Genomic DNA, 23,952 nt, shown 5'->3' with positions numbered 1-23,952 from the left:
TTGTGATTCTTAATTTTGATTATAACTGAATTCTAAATAGGTTTCTTGTCTCCTACTCATGACTGAATTCATTTCAAGCAAAACAGTTTTAATTAGTGTGAAGCGAGTCTGTGGGGGAGAAAATGATCAAAAGGAAATGGAGTTCTTATTAATGAATAGGGGAAAATGATTTGATGATTTTAAAAATTATTAAAAGTGAATGAAGCAAGGGTAGCTAGGAGGTACAATGGATAAAGCACAGGCACTGGAATCAGAGGACCTGATTTCAAATCTGGTCTTAGACATTTGATTCTTACTAGATGTGTGATTCTAGGTAATCACTTAATCTCAGTTGCCTTACCAAAAAAAGTGAATGAGGTAACAATGAAGACTATTATATTTGTATTTGTGTTGACTTATAAATTCTAAACTTTGTGTGTCTCTATATGCTCTTTTTTTAAAATTTTTATTCCAAAATTTAATTTTGCTTTTACAACCAAGCACTTACACTCCTCTCTCCTCTCAGCAAACAATAAAAAAGAAAAATTTCAAAACAAATATACATCATCAAATAAAACAAATGATCACATTAGCCATATTCAAAAATCTTTTTTTAAAAAGCATTTTTCTATATGTTCTTAATATGACCCTGGAACTCTGAATGTGAATCTCAATCCATCCTTCAGAATCTAGATCTAAAATACCAAAGATTTCCTTTCTTTCTCCTTTATTCTATATATTTATCTGCTTAATAAAGTATGAACAGCTTTCCTAAATCACTTATATCTGCATATCTCTCAAGATATTTCTTGCCACTTTTTTTTAATTATCTTATCTAATTGTCCAGAGTTTAAAAATCTGCCCCCATTGATGCTTTCAATTTTTCAATGTTGACTAGAATCATTATCTGCATTACTATAATGCCTATTCTGACTCCTAGACTGTCTTTAAATAAATGAACCAAATCCTTCTCTCCCAAACTATCAGTTTATTCTTATGTCTATCCTGAAATCATGTATATGATGAAACATACATCATCATATATATTTAATAAGCATTCATCTTCTTGGGAATGGAGCTCAAGAAATTGTGTAAATGGAAATAAATGGCTAGAAAAGGTGAGACAGTTACATAGTGAGAATAAAAGTTAAATGAAACACTCAAGGGAGATATTTAAAAAAACAAAACAAAACATGAGGGTCTACATCTGGAGGAAGAATCACAATTCTTGCCTGATTTAAAACCAACACATTAATTTGCCTTTTCTTTCTCATTGCCCTTCCCTGATTCTATAAATGTGATTATATCTTTAACACTTCCCATTTTTAACCTTATGTATTTTAGACCTGAGCAGGTCTACCTCATTTATTAGAATCAATTCAAAGTAAATTAAGTAATCTTGCCTGTTGTGTTTTTATTCATTAGATTAATCAATAGTTTTTAAGATTTAGAGTAAGAATCACTTCTACCAGGGATGATCAGGGAAGATTTTTCACAGAGATCACACCTTAATTAGATTTTTAAAGAAGAGAGAAATTATTTCTTTTTTTTTTTCATAACATTACTTATAAACTTTTGTTTTTTATTTCCAAATGTATCCTTTTCCTCTCCCTTGCCCAGAGAACCATCTCTTACAACACAGAATTTTAAAAACTGTAAAGAAAAGAGATATGAGATCTGAACATTGGTAACCCAAACTCTGGTAGTTGGAAAAGAGAGAAAGAAGGAAGAATGAGCAGTTATATTCTTTGGAAGAGAACCAAGAGAGAGCAATGAAAACAGATTGAGGAGAAAATACCTAACCTAGGAAGGATGGTAAACAATGTCAATCTACAGAAAAGTAAAGCATGATGAAGACTGAAGAGAACAAAAAAATTAGCTTTTAAGAAATTGTTGCCATCCTTAGAGACAACAGGTTGGGAGATAAAGAGAAGACTATAAAGTAATTCCAATTTTACCTGACAAGATATTTTTGTCTTTTAAAATTAGGTTTTGATTTCAGTTTTTAGCACACTCTTTAGGATATCTTTCTAAATTCCACTGATAAGTTGGGTCTTTAGATGAGGTCTTTAGATCCCCAATGGCCTTTCTTTCTTTGTATAGGCTTGTTATTGTCTCTTGTTCTTTAGTCATCCTCCATATTAGAATGCTAGTAACATTTAGAACAGAGTTCTGAAGTTATTTTTTCTACTTTAAAAGAAATTCATTCTTTATGCTTTAATAATTATTTCCTTACTTTAACTCTTTAAAAAGCTAATTTTATTTCTCTTTCATATTTCAGTGTCTATCCTGTGTTTCCTGTTTTATTTTTCCATCCTTTTCTCCACGTTTTTCTAAAAGAAAGAAAAATATTCAGAGAAAAAGGTACATGAACAAAATCAGCAGTTGGAAAATAAAATTTTCAAGTAGAGAAAAACGTTTGAGGAAAAAAGAATATAATCTAGAAAAAAAAGAGTTTTTGTTTTGTTTTACTTAAGGAGGTTATAAACACAAATATCTAAAAATAACTAAATAAGTTGAAGGAAATATACAATAAAAGGGGGTGAAGTGATATATAATAATTTTCTACCACTGTCTTCTCTTAAATCATCATATGTATTTAATAAGCATTCATCTTCTTGGGAATGGAGCTCAAGAAATTGTGTAAATGGAAATAAATGGCTAGAAAAGGTGAGACAGTTACGTAGTGAGAATAAAAGTTAAATGAAACACTCAAGGGAGATATTTAAAAAAACAAAACAAAACATGAGGGTCTACATCTGGAGGAAGATTTGTAAAAAGATGCTGGCCACACAGAATGAGAAGATATAGAAAGGTTATGATCTGTATCAGGAGAGAAAAAAACCAAATCACTAAAATCACATTTCCAGATGACAGGAACAAATAATGATGAATGTTGGAGAGGATGTGGGAAAACTGGGACACTGATACATTTTTGGTGGAGTTGTGAAAGAATCCAGCCATTCTGGAGAGCAATTTGGAACTATGCCCAAAAAGTTATCAAACTGTGCATACCCTTTGACCCAGCATTGCTGTTATTGGGATTATATCCCAAAGAAACACTAAAGAGCGGAAAGGGACCTGTACCAAAATGTTTGTGGCAGCTCTTTTTGTTGTAGCTAGAAACTGGAAGTTGAATGGATGTCCATCAATTGGAGAATGGTTGGGTAAATTATGGTATATGAAGGTTATGGAATATTATTGCTCTGTAAGAAATGACCAGCAGGAGGAATACAGAGAGGCTTGGAGAGACTTACATCAACTGTTGCTGAGTAAAATGAGCAGAACCAGAAGATCGCTGTACACTTCAACAACAATACTGTATGAGGATGTATTCTGATGGAAGTGGAAATCTTCAACATAAAGAAGATCCAACTCACTTCCAGTTGATCAATGATGGACAGAAATAACTACACCCAGAGAAGGAACACTGGGAAGCGAATGTAAATTGTTAGCACTACTGTCTATCTACCCAGGTTACTTATACCTTCGGAAGCTAATAATTAATGTGCAACAAGAAAATGGTATTTACACACATATATTGTATCTAGGCTATATTGTAACACATGTAAAATGTATGGGATTACCTGTCATCGGGGGGAGGGAGTGGAGGAAGTGGAGGGAGGGAGGGGATAATTTGGAAAAATGAATAAAAAAAAAAAGGCCTTTGAAGAAAGGATAAAATAATTTTAAGTAAAAAAAAAATACTAAAGAATTCAAGAACCAAAACACAGAGATATGATTGATAAATCATATCTTTGATAAAAAATGATACAACATACAAAAGCCTGAAGGGAAAATTTTGTTGTTATTAAGAATTTTATCAACAAAAGCACTGAAGCACAGATTAATAGTCACATTAAAAAAATGAGCAAAAAAAAAATTTCAAAAATCTAATTAAAAAAAAACTCAAGTAGAAAATTTGAAAATCAAATAAAATATTGTTATAATTGAATAAAAAAATCACATTTCCATTAAAATATTGATTTGACTTTTCAGCTGCATAAGACCCATTAGTAAAAATGGAAAAAGCACCGACTATATATAGTCAGAGAACTTAAGCTCAGATACTGTTTCTGCTGCTTATTCCCTAGACTTCAGTTTCTTTACTGTAAAATGAAAGGAGTTAGATTAAATGACCTTTTTGTTCTTCTTTTAGCTCTAGATATTACAAGCCTAGGGGCAGCTAGCTGTTACAGTGGATAAAGCACTGGGTTTAGAGTCAGGAAGGCTCATTTTCCCAAATTCAAATCTAAGCTCAGCCAAATTGCTTAACACTGTTTGCTTCAGTTTCCTTATCTATAAAATGAGAAGGAAATGACAAACCTCTCCAGTTATCTTCCTGAAGAAAACTTCCTATGTGTGGTCACAGAATCAGGTATTAATGAAAAACAATTAAACAGCTATAATTACAATCCTATGATTAATTTTTAGTTCCTAGGTATGTATGTGTATATGTAAAAGAGAAAACATGGAAGAAAATACAAAAGGGAGAACAACCTCCATTTAGCCACAGAATAATCTACTATGGTCCAGCTGGGCTAAACTTTGCTCTCAATTTTGTGATATTGTTACCATTTGGTGACTCCAAGAATTGGTTAAGTCTAGCAATAGATGAAAGGAGGTTTTGATTCTCTTCCATTTCAGGTCCAACTTTAAAATTAATTAGATCTTTTCTCACCAAAGAAAAAAGGTAGTATTAAGCCAATGATAATTTGTATTAATATAAGAAATGATATAATTCATTGTCACTGTTATAGGGAGCATACAGTTGAGGTAGTAAGTTAAATAAGGAAATTTAATTTTTCTAATTGAGTTGAATCTTTACATGGTATAAGGAAATGATACTGCAAAATAATGTGAATTTTTTTTTTCTAAGGCAATTGGGGTTAAGAGTAGTGTAAATGTCTAAACTTTTAGACAAAGACTACTACCATTTGCATTGCTATTTTCCCCCATTACAGCCATGGATTAACTGACTTAATATTGCCATAGACAATATCACTTATATCTTTATAGTTATCACCATTCAGCAATTCAATTTAATAAGATTTTTTTAAAAAGTTTCTTCACTGTGATAGGTATTGGGTGAACTTCAAAGATAAAAAGACTTTTAGGAAGCCATTCTATCCCCATGTCTGGATCACTTCCTCCAACTCTGTAGCAATTGCCTTACCCAAGTGAGCACTCTTGCCCCTTAACCTTGAGATTGAATCCCTATAGACAATAATAGCCCAACTAAATTAATTGTTCACTATTGAGGATACCCCCACTCTATCATATACTTCCCATCCCAATAAATTTTGAATACCTAGTTGGCATTGTTTAAACTCTGTTCTGTCTTCTACTGACTACTCCCTTATTCTTAATGCCTTTAATCCAATCCTTCCCATCCTCACAACCTTCTCTAAAACTATACATTTCTTCCATTGTTCTCTCCATAACTAATTGTACTTTGTACCTGTTCCATAACTAATAAGCTAGCTTCCAGTAAGATCTCTTATTGTAGCAAGACAATCTTTTAAAAATATTTGATATTTTTATTTTTCTCAGTTATATATAAAACATTTTGTAACATTTTTTTTAAAATATTGAGTTCCAGATTCTCTCCCTTCCTCCCACCCCCATCTCCCATTAAAAAAACATAAAAGTCATGTTGTAAAAGAAAATACAGATCTTCCTCCCCCCCAAAAAACCTCAAGGTAAAAAAGAGTATGCTTCAATCTATATCCAGACATTTTTCATTGTGTGATAGCATTTTTCATTGAAAGTCCTTCAGAGTAATCGTGGGTATTGTATTGTTGAAAACAGCAAAGTCATTCACTGCTATCACCCCACTTTGCAGTTACATTGCATTTACCTTATTCACTGCACCCTTTATTTTGCTTGAATTCATGGAGGACTTTTCCATGATACCATTTTGTTCATCATTGCAATGCAACTGCATTTTTATATCTACCTAATTAATTCACTATCCCACTTACCATAGTGGCTTTTCCAAATCTTTTTTATCTTTCTCCACTCTCTTAACTGAGAATCTTGCTCCGTATTTCGCTAAAAACAAACAAACAAAACTCTGAAATCTTGCCAAGATCTTTCTCTTCTCCTCTCAAATCACTCAAATGCCTTCTATTATTAGCTCCTCCCTCAGTACTACCTTGAATATGGAGGTAGCCTTTCTTGTCAAGGCCTCCCTACACACAAACAATTTCATTTTCATCCCATCTTCAGCAGCTGATTACTCCCTCTACCATTCCCATTCTCTCACTTATCTTTAATTCTCTATTATGTGCAAACATATTTGTGTCTATCTCATTCCAAAATAAATAAATAAATGAAATAAAACAAAACAAACCTTCGCTTATTCCATCCATCTCTTGTAGGTATAATTTCATTTCCCTTCTCCTTTTTTTGTAAACTACTTGAAAAGACTATCTATAAATGATGCTTATACTACTACATCTCTTTTCTTAACTCTCTGTAGTCTAATTTTTGACTTTATCTCTCAACTAAAACTACTCTCTCCAAAGTTAATTGCCAAAACTAATGGCCTTTGCTTACTCCTTATACTCCTTGATCTCTCTGTAGTCGCACCCTCTTTTTGATAAATGTTCTGGTTCTTCTCTTACCTGTCCCTTCTTTATCGGACTCATTTGCTGGACCTTCATCTAGGTCTTACTCATTAATGGGAAAACTCTATCCTGGCCCTTTTTCTCCCACTATTTAGTTTGGTGATCTCATGAATTCTCATGGATTCAAATATAATTTCTATACAGAAGATCTTGAGAAGTATTTGTCCAGCTCTCATCTCTTTCTTAAATTTCAGTCTCACATCTCCAGTTGCTTATTGGATATCAAACTAGATGTCTCATAAAAATCTTAAACTCAACATGTCCAAAATTAAATTTTTTTTTCTCTTGAACCTTCTCCTCTTTTAAATTCTTGTTACTATCAAAGATACCATCCTCAGAGTCATTTAGGTTGTATTGCAAAGAAAGAGTCATCCTCAATTTCTTTCTCTCACTTTCTCATTGCCAAATCCTGCCATTTCTGCATTTGTTATATATTGCATAAATACCCGTTTCTCTCTTCTGACACAACTACATATCAGAATTTTGCAATAGTTTTCTAATTGTTCTCTGTTTCAAATATCTTCCCTACTCTAGTCCATCCTCCACTCAGCAGTCAAATTTATCTATCTATACATAGCTAGAATAATAGATATCTATAGGACACATTTATTACCCTCCTATTCAATAATCCAAGACTAAATATAAAAATCTATTGTTTGGATTTCAAAGCCCTTTATAACCTCCTTCTTTTCTATTATACCTGACTCCCTACTACATATTCTGTGATCCAGTAATGCTGGTGTCCTTGCTTGTTCTTCACAGTACTCTGCCAAAAACATTCTTTCTCTTTATTTCTACTTCTTGAACTTCCCTGATTTCTTTCAGATCTCTAGTAAAATCCCACTTTCTTTGAAAAGCCTTTCCCTGTTCTCCTTTATCTTAGTGCCTTCTCTCCAAGACTATCTCTAATTTATTCTATACTTATCATTTGTTGTCTCTTTAGTTAGGCTGTGTGCTCTTTTAGAGCAGATATTATTGGGTTTGTTTGTTTTTTTTCCTTTCTTTTTATCCCCAGAAATTAGCACAGTACTTGGCACATATCGGGCATTTAATAAAAGCTTGATAACTGACTTGACATTAGTTGCAATTTACAGTTTAGTAGATATGGTATGGTTTATCCTCCTTGAACCCAGCTCCAACTAATAGCCCAACTAGCAGATTAGCCATCTCCACTGAATCATTCCCTTCCTTCCCCTCATGTAGGTCCAAATATCTCTTCATTTCCTGCTTTCATATTTTCTCGGTCTATTCAGGGGCACTATGAGTTCAAAATTTCCCATGATACTAAGATTCTATTTGTCCATTCAAATACTCCTTCCTTTTCCAACTAAATTCAGATTGCTGAGTTAGGGAAATGCTTACTTCAAGCACTGTGGAATGGGCAGATAAGAATAGCTTATATCAGTAACCATGAATGGGGCTAAAGTAAGCTCTGTGGAAGCCCTTGCATTCTGAGCCATTGAAAGTTGTGCTGATTTTTGTCTTATCACTGGACTTTGATGACTGGAAGACAGGATGAGGCTGATGACCGTGCAATTCTATTCCGCTTAAATACAATTCATGTACAAGTCATGACATTATTCATTCATTTCATTGGTCTTCAGAAATGAAGGGTCATCAAGAAATCACAAGGCATATTCTATTTTCTTTACTCCCCATTCTCCCTCAGAGAATATTCTGGTTTGGTTTGGGGACCAAATCATAACATATGTCCTTCCTCCCAAACATATCTTCTCCACTTCCTCTAGTATTTCTACCTGAATGACTTGAAACTCAGTATACAGGGCTAAAATTCTGAAAAGATGTATTTGAATCTAAGACAGCAGAGCACTTAAAACTAATTACCTACTCAAGATGTGATAATGATTGTATAAACATATGGTGATATGATGGCTCTCCTCATGATTGGTGCTTGCTGAATGATGAGGTAATCAGAGGCAAGGATTGGAAAGCTGAGGAAAAGGGTCAGAGCCTCTCTGCCACAGCACACTGAGGAGAGAGGACTTCAGGCTCAGACTCCAGAGTCCAGCAAACACCTTTGCAAGCTACTTGGCAGGGTGCTTGCCTTCTTCACTTCTCCTCCTAAAGACCAAGGACTTTGACCGATCCTGACTGCTGATCCTGAGGCCCTCAAGAGAACTAGCCTGGACATTATAACTCAACATACCCAAACCAAGCTCTTTCTCCCAAATCTTCCTCCTTTTGCAAACTTCTTGATCTTTCATGGTATCACTAACCTTCCAGGCATCCAGGTTTATCACCTCAGTCATGTTAAATTGTCTCCTTTTCTCCACCTATATATCTGATCATTTGCTAAATCCTACTACACCATTTCTCCCATCACTGCCATTCACCTTCAGAGCTTAGTTACCACTTATCATATAAACTATTGTAATGGCCTCTTATTTGGTCTTCCTAATTCCAGCCTCTTCCTTCACCCAGATGTAAAAATAATCTACTTAAGTCATAGCTTTATGTCATTCTCTTACTCAAGTCTTCAGTGGTTTCCTGTTTCCTCTAGAATAAAATATAAAACTTTTTAACTCAGATTTTAAAGCCTTTTATAATCTGGCTTTAGCTCACTTTCCCAGCTTTATCCTACATTATTCCTTTTCATGTACTTTAGCTCCAGGCAGATTGGAATGCCTGCTTGAGATGGATCAAATAAATGATTTCCATTTCTCTCCTGTGTGCTTTACCTGTCCCTCTTCCCTGGAATTCACTTCTTCAAATAATTAATAACCTCTGCTATGAAGCTTTCCTTTATTCTTCTCACTGCCTCCCTTCCTTCCCCCAGTTATTTTTGAAGATATTCTTCAAGCTCTTTGTTCTTTTCTTTGCCTTTTTAACTCCTTTACTCTATACTAAATTTCCTAGTATATACTGAATTGCTCCATAAGTTCTTTAAAGATAGAATCTGTTTTTGTCTTTAAATCCCTAAAGCTGAACACAGTATATTGCAGAGTAGGTGTTTAATATTTGCTGAATTTAAAAGTTCCACTGCATTTACCTGAATGAATGACTAACAAAGCTTCTGAATTATTTCTATACGTTATTTTAGTGATTAGGGGAGGACCTCTGGAAAACAATTATCGGCTAAAGCAGTTCCATTTTCACTGGGGAGCAATAAATGACTGGGGTTCAGAACATACTGTTGACAGTAAATGTTATCCAGCTGAGGTATGTATTTTATTACAATATACTTTAAAACAAAACACAATTTTGAATTTAGAATTTTAGAAATGTAAAAATTGAAGACTTGAAATATTAAATATTTTGTGTTGGTCATAAAGTGTTTGTTGTTCATTTTTTGTTGTTGAGTCATTTTAAATTATTTCTGAGTTTTTCATGATCCTGGGGTTTTCTTAGCAAAGCTACTAGTATGGTTTTCCATTTCTTTCTCATTTTACAGATGAGGAAAATTAGGCAAACAGGTTTAAATTATTTGTCCAGGGTCACACAGCTGGCAACTGTCTGAGGCCAAATTTGAATTCAGGAAGATGAGTCTTCCCAAATCCAGATAATATTCTATCCACTGTGCTAGATGCCTGTAGTTGTAATTAAGTAATTACTATTAAAAAAAAAAAAAAGCTAAATATTTTCAGGTTCTCTAATAAAAGTTGCCTTGTAAAATTAAAATATAATTTTATGTTTGTGTTAAGAAAATGGCTGAGATTTTTTGCCATAGTAGACCTTTTCTATGTGCAGTGGTTATACTTTAAAATATTTTATTGATACATTTAAATTACTTGCCTAATGCTACTTAGTATCAGAACTGAACTTTTCCTGCCTTCTAGGATATATAACCTTTTGAAAAATGAAGCTAAAGAAGTAGACGTGAAGCAAGTACACAGGTCATCTTAATAGAGAGGTCCTCATTATTTACAAGGGATCCTTTTTAAAGATCTATGCAAAGAGAAGTTACTATTTCTTTCACAGGTATAGCTCCTTCCTTTCCCCTTTTCCCCTTCAGAGAATTTTTTACCTTGCAGAAAAGGGTAACAGGGAAGTAGACCAGCTGCACAAATATATATGTATGTAAGTGTGTATATGCATGAAGTATATACATGCACATATATGTATATATGTATACATATAAAGAAATATAATTATATATAGTTATATGTCAATCGATACATAACTATATGTGGTGATATGTCATATAGAAAATTATACAGATCAAAAGATATATAAATCTATAGATATATAGCTATACTGTCACATATCTCACTATATAAATCTTTATGTAAATATAAATTACATATTAATATGTTATATAAGTATATATGCCATATAGCTTTCTATATAAAGCTATATAGATCTAGATATATCAATATATAAAATAATACATCAATATATAATTATATATTAATGTGTCTATAGACATATAGTTTTCCATATAGCTATGTATAACATATATAACTATATATATATATAACATATATAACTATATTTACACATATATAAACAAATAACTATAGTATATACATACACATATACACTGTATTTCCATATTGCCATAGTAATCTCATGAAACTCATAAAGAGAGGATCTTGAGTTCATGTAATTTATGGTAAACTTCTCATTTTATATATGAAGTGACCAAAGTCCAATAGAAGGTCAAGATATCCAAGTTCACTTACACTTCCATATAGTTATATAACTTATACAAATTGGAATTAGAATATGTTTCTTGGTAGAGGATTGCTTTAAAAAGCCCTACAAATATATATTGATGGAGTAGAAAGATACCATTAAAAGGCTATGCAGAATAATTTTTATTTCATCTACCAAGTCATGAAGTCACCACAGGTTTTTGAATAGGAGATGACATTGTCAGTCCTGTGCATTAGAAAGATTAAATATTCTTTTTGTTAGAGTCTGGAAAAATATATTCAAATGGGATCTTTAGATTTCATTTCTCTGGCTTATTTTCATCCAATTTTCATGTACTAAACTTCTGTTCAATGGTATTTCAGCTACATTTAGTACATTGGAATGCAGTTAAATATAAAAGTTTTGAAGATGCTGCAATGGAGGAAAATGGACTGGCTGTGATAGGAGTATTTTTGAAGGTACAGTCTTACTCATCTGAAATTACTTGTTCAACTATTGAATATAATTATTTTTCAAAACCATTACTTAAGGATAACTTAGGTTTATTTTTTGCTATAGTTTTAATATTTTTATTTATCATTCTTTAGCTAGGTGTACATCATAAAGAACTACAGAAATTAGTTGATGTCTTGCCAGCAATCAAACATAAGGTAATATTTAAAATTTTGAAACTACTTAAATATTTAGTGTTTTATAGTAGTCACAATATATAATTATAGTTAGGCAGTTTTTATTTAAAAAAACATAAATGTTTTCAGTTTCTGTAATGAATATTGCCTCTGAAAATCAAAGTATAATTTAATAATATTTAAGGAAGTAACTAAAATTTTGCTTTAGCAGGTCTTTTCTATGTGTAATGTGTCATGTTTCTAAGGTATAATATCTTTCTTAACATATCTGGACATGAATCACTCATTGGTTGTCGTTGTTGTTCAGTTGTTCACTCATGTCTGACTTTTTGGGACTCTTGGCAAAGATACTGGCATGCTTTGCCATTTCCTTCTCCAGTACACATAGTGATCAATTTCCATTAAAAAAAAAGTAAAGCAAAATTGTCTAATGTAGTCTTATGTGGTCATAGTCCTTGAGGAAAAGAAATGTTTAATTTTTTTTTTTTTGTAACAGGATGTTCTTCTTTGTTGTTCAGTTGTTTTAGTTGTGCCTGACACTTTTGAGTTTTTCTTGGCAAAAATACTGGAGTGGATTGCCACTTTCTTCACCAGCTGATTTCTACAGATGAGGAAACTGAGGTAGACAGTGTTGAGTGATTAGTCACACAGCTAGTGTCTGAAACCAGATTTGAACTCAGGAAAATAGTCTTCCTAAATCCAGGCCCAGCACTCTAACCACTGTACTACTAGTTACTCCTAAGTGCCATAGAATGTATAATTCTTGACTGATTTCTTCACTTTGTTCATGCCATATTTCTCTGAATCCTTCACATTTGTCATTCCTTATAGCTCAGTAATGTTTTATTACATTTATATAGCACAATTTGTTTGGCCATTCCCCAATCATTTGAATTATAATTTTTCTTCAGCTTTTTTGATATAATAATGGTTGTTTTGAAAGCATAGCACAAAGCAGTTAACTAGCTTGTTGTTTTTCCTTCTTTCTCAAAGAGGACCATGACATCAGGGAGGTAATGCCATGAATTGCTAGTGAATTGGATTTACGTGAGGGAGGGCTGTGCAAGGTCACTTTCCCCTTCAAAGTTACCTGAGTCCAGTAGCAGATATAGATCAGGAAGAATGGGGATGGCTCTGGACACAAATGGGAGAACTTGGCCTTTTTAAGCTAAGGTCTTTACTCCAATTGATATGATATCAAAGGATATGAACAGACAATTTTCAGATGATGAAATTGAAAATATTTCCACTCATATGAAAGTGCTCCAAATCAGTATTGATCAGAGAAATGCAAATTAAGATAACTCTGAGATACCACTACACACCTGTCAGATTGGCTAAGATGACAGGAAAAAATAATGATGAATGTTGGAGGCGATATGGGAAAACTGCAACACTGCATTGTTGGTGGAGTTGTGAATACATCCAGCTATTCTGGAGAGCAATCTGGAATTATGCCCCAAAAGTTATCAAACTGTGCATACTCTTTTATCCAGCAGTGCTACTACTGGGCTTATATCCCAAAGAAATACTAAAGAAGGGAAAGGACCTGCATGTGCCAAAATGTTTGTGGTAGCCCTTTTCGTAGTGGCTAGAAACTGGATGCCTCAATTGGAGAATGGTTGGGTAAATTATGGTATATGAATATTGTGGAATATTATTTTTCTGTGAGAAATGACCAGCAGGATGAATACAGAGAGGCTTGGAGAGACTTACATCAACTGATGCTGAGTGAAACAAGCAGAACCAGATCATTATACACTTCAGTAACAATACTGTATGAGGATGTATTCTGATGGAAGTGGATATCTTTAACAAAGAGAAGATTTAATTCAGTCCAATTGATCAATGATGGACAGAATCAGCTGCACCCAGAGAAGGAACACTGGGAAATGAGTGTAAACTGTTTGCATTTTTGTTTTTCTTCCCAGGTTATTTTTACCTTCTGAATCCACTTCTTCCTTTGCAACAACAACAACAACAAAATTCGGTTCTGCACACATATATTGTATCTAGGATATACTATAACATATTTAATATGTATGGGAATGCCTGCCATCTAGGGGAGGAGGTGGAGGGAAGGAGGGGAAAATTCAGAACAGAAGGGAGTACAAGGATAATGTTGTAAAAAAAAAATTACCTATGCATATGTACTTTCAAAAAAAAATGTTATAATTATAAAATTAAAAAAAAAAAAGCTAAGGTCTTGAACAGGTCTCAATTTGGCTGAGGCAAGAGGCAAGACCCAATAATAATTAAGACTAGGTAAGAAATGAGGCAGAGAATAGTCTCTTTTGCCTAGTGAAAGAAAGTCTAGAAGAGGAAGATTCCCAGAGTTTCTGTCCAAAACAGAAATGTTTGTTATTTATATTCAACTTGAGTTAATCAAGGCCTAAACAATTACCAAATGGAGTTTGGTCTGAACTGCCATCACTTGATGACATTTTGGTGATTCTCTAAGGTAATTAATTTTGGCCTCAGGAAAATAGCCCTCTCCTTTCTCCCTTTTTAGTTTTGTAGTAAATAGTCATGACAGCAACATACTTCCCTACTATCTTTTCTCCCTCCAATTCAGATAATTGTATTGTCTTTATTTTAAATACATTTTAACCCCCCAAACTGTGTCTGTTAGAGAAGATAAATGTAATTCTCCTATTAATACTTGAGCAACTCTCTGCTCCTTAAAATTCACAATATAACCATAATTTCTTTATTAGAGGGAATGAATATAAATGTGAATATGATTTTATAATTAAATTAAGTGCAGATACATGGGACAGACAAGTCTAGCTTTTTTCTTCCTTTGACCTTTTGTTCTAACTTACCTCAGTTTTGCTCTCTCTCTCCTCTGTGTGCTTTTAATGGAGAATTTACTTCTGAACCAGAATTATTTGGCTGGCTCTGTTAAAAGTTATGATTAACAACATAGAATCACAGTTCATTAATACAGGGTGAGCCAAAAGTCTTAGTGGAGTTTTAAGTTTTAATAAATTCATAATATATATATATACACACCCCTCTACTGTTAACACTTAAGCAATTGTCTTCTACATTTTCTTCATAATATCCATTTAAGTACAAAAAATGGGGATATGAATTGGTCCCTATTATATCTAATCCATGGTATGATGAATCATGGCAGGATTCTTCAGTATTACTGAATATTGAATGATAAAATAAGCAAAAATAGATTGAATAAACTTGTTTTACATTTTTTACATTAATTTTATATTAGTATATCCTCATCAAATATCATAATAATCATTTTTATGACAAGTCAGATATGACTTACTGAAATTGAAATTGATATTGAAATAATTTTTTCATAACTAATAGGTTTTGAGGAGTTAATAAGTTGACTTGTGTATTTTCCCCTGCTTTAAATTTGTATAGGTCTTTACATTCTTCTACCCTATAAGCATTAAAGAAATGATAGGAAAGTTTTAAAATTTCCTTGCTCCAGATGGGTGGTTCTGTTTTGGGTTGTTGCAAATGTGGATTATAACAAAGGAACCCAGTGGACCAATTACCCCATCTGTTTCTATTTTCTTCTTGAAAAGCAAAAACATAACTAGTAAGTATCTAAGGCAGGAAATGAATTCAAAACTTCCAGACTCCAAGGCCAATATTCTAACTATTGTAGTACCTATTTCCTATGGCAGAAATGGTCTCAAACATCTGTTTATAGGCTCAGAATCATCTCAAATCCTGCAAACCTGTTGTAAGTGCTAAGATTATTGTACATGAGAAGCAATATAGGAGAGTGGCTAGGATGTTGCATTTGGAGTCAGGAAATCCCAAATTTAAATCACATCTTCATAATTACTTACTAGCTCTGTATTCACAGTTAAGTCATTTATCTCTGTAAGAAGATGGAAGCAAAAAGTCCAATATTTGTATGAAAAGTATTTTGGAACCTCAAAGAGTATATAAATATCATTTTTTCAAACAATGAGCAAAGTGGAGAAAACCCCAAAAGGATTTTATGCCCCCCAAATCCAGCCTCGGAAAATGAGAATTTCAAGGATGCTTCTAGTTTGTTTCTGTCTGAAGACTTAACATGCTCCCTAATCCTAAATGCTGATTGCTAATTACTCTCCTCAGCTGCTATCAGTAAGTGTAATGTTCTCTCTAAAATGTAATGTTCTCTGTTGAGCTCTTCCTGGGGTTCTGGGAGCAGCCTTCATTTCAGTTCAGTAATCACCACACGAGTAGCCAAGGGTTAAAGTCCAAATCCTTTTTTATCTCTTTCAAAGTCTTGTCTCCTTTCCTGGGGCCTGGTTAGCTTTCTTAGAGGCCTATCTCTCTCCTTGGTTCCAATAGCTTGAGCTCCTGCAACCAGTCCTTTGTGTTCTCTTCCTCTGCCAGCTTTTTGAGGTCCTCCTGAATGGGAAATCACCTTTTTCTTTCTCCAGGATTTTTTTCCCTTTGGTTCCTAGAAACCATAGTTGGGACAAAGGGCCTCTTTTGGATCACCTATCCCTTTATCATTTGCCTAAGTTTTTTTTTTTTTTTTCTAAAAATAGCCAAATGAATAAAGAAAATGGCAGGGTTTTTTGTTTTGTTTTGTTTACAAAATCCTACTGATGGATATAAAAATAAATAATATATACTAGAAAAAAGTAGGATCATAGATTACAAACTAAAAGGAACCTTAGAAATCATTTAGTCCAACCAACTTATTTCAGAAATGGAAAAAACCAAACCCTATATTTATGTGACTTGTTCAACCCATAGGAAGGTAAATAGCAGAACTGGAATTTCAAATGGGTTCTGTGACTCCATTTTTCTTTTAAAAATAGCACACAATCCATTCTAGAAACTTCTATGTAATTAACAAACTGGTAAGAATGAGCATTATCATAAGGCACTTTCTTTTTAATTTGTACACACTGGATTAGAATTAAGTCTAGTCTCAAACACAAATTAGCTGTGTGAGTTTGGGCAAGTCACTTATAAACCCTTGTTTGCTTCACTTTATTTATCAGAGATAATCCCCTAGGATTGTTATGAGGAACAAATGAAATAATAATTATACACTGTATTTAACCCAGTGCCTGATACATAGTAGTTACTGTATTAATGTTAGCTATTAATATGATTAACAACATAGAATCACAGTTCATTAATACAGGGTGAGCCAAAAGTCTTAGTGTAGTTTTAAGTTTTAATAAATTCATAAGCATGAATTATACAAATTTATAGAAAACAAAATTTGAAAGTTTAATCATTTGAATTTCTTTTATAGTTTTGCAAATTTTGAACAGTAAATATAAAACTTTAACAAGATAGTACACCTTCTCATGTATATTCACCAGTTTTTGGATGACACTTTCTTAGACTGGTAGATTGTTAAAGGGGGTTCTTTTGCTTATCACATTGACTATTTTTGTGTGTGATAGTGTCAAAGTGTCATGTATTCATCCAAACCTTTTGGATGATCTTAAACCCAAGATTATAAATGCAATTCTTTTAGTCTCTGAGCAGAATCCAGCGAAAATTTTTGCAAAGTTTGAAAATCAATGAGGAAAATTAGATATAACATGAAATGGTTCTTAATGTTGAATTTTAACAACAAACACATCAGTATTTTAAAAGGCTAAATAATTAACCTTTGAGTTTTTGTATATTTATAGCATTTATACTTCTGCTTTTTAAAATTCAATTTTATTTGATTTTCATTCCCAAGTTTTCTGCCTTCCCTTCATCCCTCCTCCACTAATTGAGAAAGCAATAAATATACTTGTTATAGACTTGAAGTCAAGAAAAACATATTTGTGTATTAATCGTGTTCTGAAAATGCATCTCCTACATTATTAAAGCTTAAAATGGCACTAAGACTTTTGGGATGTGGTTTTACTATATTTTAGCATAGCATTTTGTTTTACAACTGTTTAATACTGTTTTAATATTTTGTTATACTCATCTTTGTATATTATTCTTCTTCCAGCCCATAAGCTCCATGAAAGTGGAAACCATAGTTTATCTAAATTTTATAACTTCTTCAGTGCATATAGTACTTCCAATACATACCCATACACACATATAATACACACATAAATATAGATATATACATATATATATATATTCCACATTAGTCATTCTTCAAAAGAAAACAGACAAAAAAAACTCCAAGAAAAATAAAATTTAAAAAGTACATATTGATATCTATTCAGTATCCATCAGTTCTTTCTCTGGAGGAGGATTGCATTTTTCATCCTAAGTCCTTCAGAATTGTCTTGGATCATTGTATTGATCAGAGTAGCTAAATTCTTCACAACTGATCATCATGTAATATTCCTCTTTATTGTTAAAATGTCCTCCTGGTTCAGCTCACTTCACTTTACATTAGTTCTTATAAATCTTCTGAGACCATCCTAATAAGTATTTTTATGGCATAATAGTATCCCATCACAATGGTATATAACAACATGTTCAGCCATTCTCTAATTGATGAGCATCCCTCAATTTCAATTCTTTGCTATCACAAAAAAAGAGTTGCTATATTTTTGTATATTTAGGTCTTTTCCCACTTCCTTTGATTTCTTTGAGATATAGACCTAATAGTGGTATTGCTAGTCAAAGAATTTGCAGAAGTTTTATAGGCCTTGGGTATAGTTCCAAATTACTCTCCAGGATGATTGGATCCGTTCACAATTCACCCAACAGTAAATTAGTGTCCCAGTTTTTTCATATCCTTCCAACACTTGAACTTTTCCATTTCTCTCATATTAGCCAATCTGATAGCCAATATTTTTTTCATGTGACTAAAGATAGCTTTGCTTTTCTTCTTTTCTTTCTTCTTTGCTTCATATTCTTTAACAGTTTATCAATTGGGGAATGACTTGTATTTTTATAAATTTGACCCAGATATCTATATATTTGAGAAATGAGGACTTTATTAGAGGAACTTGGGATAAATTTGATTCAACAATTGAACAGCAAGAACAACTGTGGGAGCAGTGATCCATTGAGAAGTTATAGTTTTAACAACAGAAAGCATCCCTGAAACTTTAAAAAGTCAAGATCATCTGATTTATAATTTATACTTGTGTATTCACTGAAAAGTTGAAGCTCCTTCTCTAAATACCTTCCATGAAATCAGTGCAATGATCAGCCAGAATACTCAAAGAGTACTTTGAAATAGTTTCTAGATCATGAAGTTGAGAATCACTACTTTAATGAAAGTCTAAATTTTCCTGAATGTTTTGGTATTAAACTGTTGATTCAATATATATGAATTTGTTCAGGATTCTCTTATTGAATTTGGAACGTTTGATCCTGCCTGTCTTATGCCAGTCTGCCCAGATTTTTGGACCTATTCAGGATCTTTGACCACTCCACCACTTTCAGAATCTGTCACTTGGATCATTAAGAAACAACCAATTGAGGTTGATCATAATCAGGTAAGTTTTTTCATCCTTCTTTTTAAAAGAAAATTCAAAGTCACCAGTATGAAATAGAGTGAAATATAGTATCATTTTAAACATTATTACTCTTTAGAAATGATTTTTGTGTGTGGCTATTTTAAAAAAATATATTTAAAAATGTACTCATGTATTGTTCTAAGTATTATTCACTTTCATTTTAGAAAGAAGCTAATCATTTCATACTAGTGCTGCACAGATGAAGTAAAACAAGCAATCATGTGAGGCTTTTAGTATATTTTTTAATTTGAGGAGAGTTAAAAATGTAGACATTTACAGGGAGGGGGATAGAAAGGAAGGAAATAAGTTTCCATATAGTGCGTATTGTGTCCCAGGCATTGCTCTAAGCATTTGATTCTCACAACTTTGTGAGATAAATGCTATTATTTTCCCAATTTTACAGTTGAGGAAACTGATACAAGCAGAACTCAAGTGACTTGCTCAGGGTCATATATATGTATATGTCTAAGGCTGAATTTGAACTCATTTATCTGACTCTACTACCAGAACTCTATCCAGTATCTAGCTATCTGGGGAAGAGGAAAAGGTCTGTATCTTAAGGACAAGGGCTGTACTAGGGATAGCTCTTTGGGGAATCTCCAGGTTATAGTAAGAAAGAAATTATAGGATGAACACATAAAAAGTAGAGGTCAGGGCTGGCTTATGGGGTGCTCCTTGATGCCCTTGGCAATATGACATGGAGCCAGAACTTGTGATACAGCAGTTAGGTTTCTAGGGAGACATTTTGGATAGCAAGGTGAGACTCTTTCCTGTCATGAAGTGGAATAGATTGAAAATATAAAAAGAGATATAAAACAAAGTTTAAATAAATGAATGGGGGGGGGAATATAACTTGAAACCCATCTGAACTTTCTCAGTATTCACCTCCAAACATTTAAAAAAAATTAACACTTCTAATCAAATTTTGGAGTGTCAGAGCCCACAAAATGTCAGAAAGAGACATTTATCTAGCCGAAGAAAGCTTAGGAAGTTCTCAAAAGAGATTTGTAACATAGATGTAAAAGTAATGATAATAATTTTTTTAATTTTTATTTTATTTTATAATTATAACTTTTTTTTTGACAGTACATATGCATGGGTAATTTTTTACAACATTATCCCTTGCACTTACTTCTGTTCAGATTTTTTCCCTTCCTCCCCCAACCCCCTCCCCCAGATGGCAGACAGTCTTATACATGTTAAATATATTACAATATATAATGATAATAATTTATTAAAAGACTTAGCTATTCTGATCAATACAGTTATTCAAGATAATTGCAAAGGATTTTTTTATTATAGCTTTTTATATACAAAGCATATGCATGGGTAATTTTTCAGCATTGACAATTGCAAAACCTTTTGTTCCAATTTTTCCCTTCCTTCCCCCCACTCCCTCCCCCAGATGGCAGGTAGACCAATACATGTTAAATATGTTAAAGTATATGTTGAATACAATATATGTATACATGTTCATACAGTTATTTTGCTGCACAAAAAGAATCGGACTTTGAAATAGTGTATCATTAGCCTGTGAAGGAAATAAAAAATGCAGGCGGACAAAGGTAGAGGGATTTGGAATTCTATGTAGTGGTTCATAGTCTTCTCCCAGAGTTCTTTCCCTGGGGGTAGCTGGTCCAAATCATTACTACTCTATTGGAACTGATTTGGTTCATCTCATTGATGAAGAGAGCCACGTCATCAGAATTGATCATCATATAGTATTGTGGTTGAAGTATATAATGATCTCCTGGTCCTGTTCATTTCACTCCAGCATCAGTTCATGTAAGTCTCTCCAGGGCTTTTTGAAATCATCCTGCTGGTCATTTTTTACAGAACAATATATTCCATAACATTCATATGCCACAGTTTATTCAGCCATTCTCCAATTGATGGCCATCCACTCAGTTTCCAATTTCTGGCCACTACAAAGAGGGCTGCTACAAACATTCTTAATTGCAAAGGATTTATGAAAAAATGCTACTCTAGAGAGAGAACTGATGAATTGACTGTAAAGTGAAGTATTATTTTCTTGCTTAATTTGTTTTGGCTTTTTTGTAAGATAGCTAATATGAATATGTTTTCCATGGGAAAAAAAAAGAGATTGAAATGTTTAGATACATTTCTCAATTTTTGAGATTGATATCTATAATACTATGCCACAAAAATCTTGGTGTCTTTTAGAGAGAAAGTCTTAAGTTAGATGGACACTAAATCTGACCTCACAAATTTTTTAAGGTTCATATATGAAACCAACATTCCAGATAGTAATTGTAAATTCCCTGTCTAAAAAGATCAGTAACTAAAAATTATATGAGCATTGTTTGTTTTTAAAATAAAACTATCAATTTCATTGTTTGTTTGTTGTTATGCCCCTTAAGACAAATGGTTGAATTGAATGAAAACTTTTAACAGAGATACTTATTGCTTTATACCAAATTATTCTACCAGCAACTGGAATGAGCCTGTTTTTATTGAAGTACACAATCTTTCAAAAGCATTTCTTTTTCTTTCCAATGCCTTCAAAGCCATGTATTCCTATGTAGGATTGCTTAACACAATGTCTTTTCAGAGTACAAAGCAACCAATCTACTGGCCTGTCTGATTGCATATGAATTTTTGTATGATATTATTTCACTGCAAAATGTATAGCCACACACAAAAAAGAAAAGAAATGAAGTATAAGTACATGAGTTTATTTGGTGATAATGACAGGTTACTATGAACCATTAATGATTAACATTAATAATAATCGTTCTGTATATCCTATATTAGTTGGCTAAAATATGTCTAGTTTTTCCTACATTTGTGTTTTGCTCTGTATATAATTTCTGAATTGCCAACTGTTGTATTCTCTAAAAAATAATTTTTTTTCTCCTGAAAATACTTATATTTTCTAATGCTCAGCTTGAGGCATTTCGGATGCTGCTTTTTACTTCAGCTGGAGAGAAAGAAAAGAGGATGGTTGACAACTTTCGTCCACTTCAGCCACTAATGAATAGAACAGTCCGTTCCTCCTTTCATCATGACCATATATTGAATCTGCAGAAGGGAAGCAAACAACAAACCCACCATGTTACTCCATAGATAGCAAGATTATATTTTATTTCAGTATGTGATCTACTTGTGGGCTTTTGCCATAATTTTAAAGGGATTTAGGATTTTTTTAGAAAATATATCTGAATATTTATATTTTAAAAGATTATTAGTAATACACTTTTAGGGAGAATTAAACATAAAACATTAAATGTCACAGAATATTAATATGCCTTCAACAGGTATCTTGTCTGTAACTTGGTTAAATTTTCTCAGAAAATTTTACTACTTTATTTAGATACAATTACTTTCAGATTAAAGAGAAAATAAAAGTACATTCTCAACTAAGAATATAAAGGTCATTTAATCAACTTCAAAAACATGATAAAAGTTTGTAACTAAAAGATCAAGCCTCATAGAAAAAAATTGTGTAAGTTATAGACAAAGTTGGTTTTTGCATACTGAGTAGATATGAAATTGACCTTTATGAAAGGGGAAAAGATTGCAGTTTTAATCAGAATTGTATAGGTCATATTATTGTTATTAATTTATGATTGTGTATATTAGTTACTTTCCATAGAGTAAAAAAAGCAGAGTTAGAAAATTGGAATAATCTCCGATAGTCCATATTATATGTTAGTGATAGTCTGGGCAAATCACAATCTTTCCCAATTATATAATGAAATGTTACAATCTTTTGATGAAAGGTGAAAAGCATTTAAAACCTGGTTAAATTAGATGATTTGGTATGCAATGCTTCATACTCCAGAGATGCTCAAAATAATAAATTCAAATTTAATTGCTATTTTAGAAATATTTGATAGTGTTTTGATTTTTTTTTCCACTTACATTTATGTTATGGGCCAGAACTCTACTTGAAACAAGGATTCTTATAAGGTATTAAGCCAGTGGAATTGATAAGACAATGGTTGATTGTCTTAGCATAGTATTAATAATTCTCTAGGTCAGTACATGTACTTAGTACTTAATATGGTTCTTTGACTTTGACACCTATTCTATAAGATTCACACCTATGATAATGCAATTATAATAGACTATATAAGCTGGGACAAACTCAGCCAGATTCATTCATTCCATCTCACACCACCATGGTGGTAGGGCTGTCCTCCTTCATTTTTCCACTGAAACCAAGACCCATCTGAGCCACAGCCAGACTCAGAGAAGACAAGACTGGAGGCTGGAGCACAAGCCCTTGGACTGAGACAGACTTCAAGATAGAGACCATAGTCCTTCTGCCTCCCCCACACAAACCAAGACATTCTGGAGGACTTCAAGAAAGCTGGCCCGAGCTCTAGGGAAGGAAACTAGACTGTGAAGGGGATAATAAAGAATTTGGACTTTATCCCTGGCTATTCTCATGGTGATTACTTTGCTGAAACAAAGGCTGGTACAGAGACCTCCAGAAAATCAACCAGAACACTACAAAGTTATTTGCTGAGTGGTCTCCAAAATCTTTATTTATCATGCTTTTTACCTTTCTCTTTTTCTTATTTAAATTCTGCCTTTTTTTGGCAAAGAATCAAAATAATTTTGCTCTTTTATATTAGAGGTTTGATGCTAACATCCTACTTTAAGCATAATTCTGATATATTTTATATAGAATCACATAAT

The 23,952-nt window shown here is 32.9% G+C and overlaps 1 protein-coding gene across 2 annotated transcripts in view; it reads left to right on the top strand.

Annotated features, from left to right (window-relative positions):
* Nucleotides 1-23,134, top strand: part of CA5B (carbonic anhydrase 5B) — a 53,370-nt gene extending 30,236 nt beyond the window's left edge. For both annotated transcript variants that reach the window (XM_074299922.1, XM_074299923.1), the window contains exons 4-8: nucleotides 9,673-9,791; nucleotides 11,591-11,686; nucleotides 11,816-11,878; nucleotides 19,108-19,263; nucleotides 22,192-23,134. In XM_074299922.1, coding sequence (XP_074156023.1) covers nucleotides 9,673-9,791; nucleotides 11,591-11,686; nucleotides 11,816-11,878; nucleotides 19,108-19,263; nucleotides 22,192-22,371 — 614 coding nt within the window. In that variant the 3' untranslated portion in view covers nucleotides 22,372-23,134. The remainder of the gene's footprint in view (nucleotides 1-9,672; nucleotides 9,792-11,590; nucleotides 11,687-11,815; nucleotides 11,879-19,107; nucleotides 19,264-22,191) is intronic.
* The last annotated feature ends 818 nt before the right edge of the window (nucleotides 23,135-23,952 follow it).

Source organism: Sminthopsis crassicaudata, chromosome 3 (assembly GCF_048593235.1).
Source record: "Sminthopsis crassicaudata isolate SCR6 chromosome 3, ASM4859323v1, whole genome shotgun sequence".
NCBI classification, from domain to species: Eukaryota; Metazoa; Chordata; class Mammalia; order Dasyuromorphia; family Dasyuridae; genus Sminthopsis; species Sminthopsis crassicaudata.
Note: the sequence above shows the minus strand (reverse complement) of the source record. Positions and strands in the feature narration are given on the sequence as shown.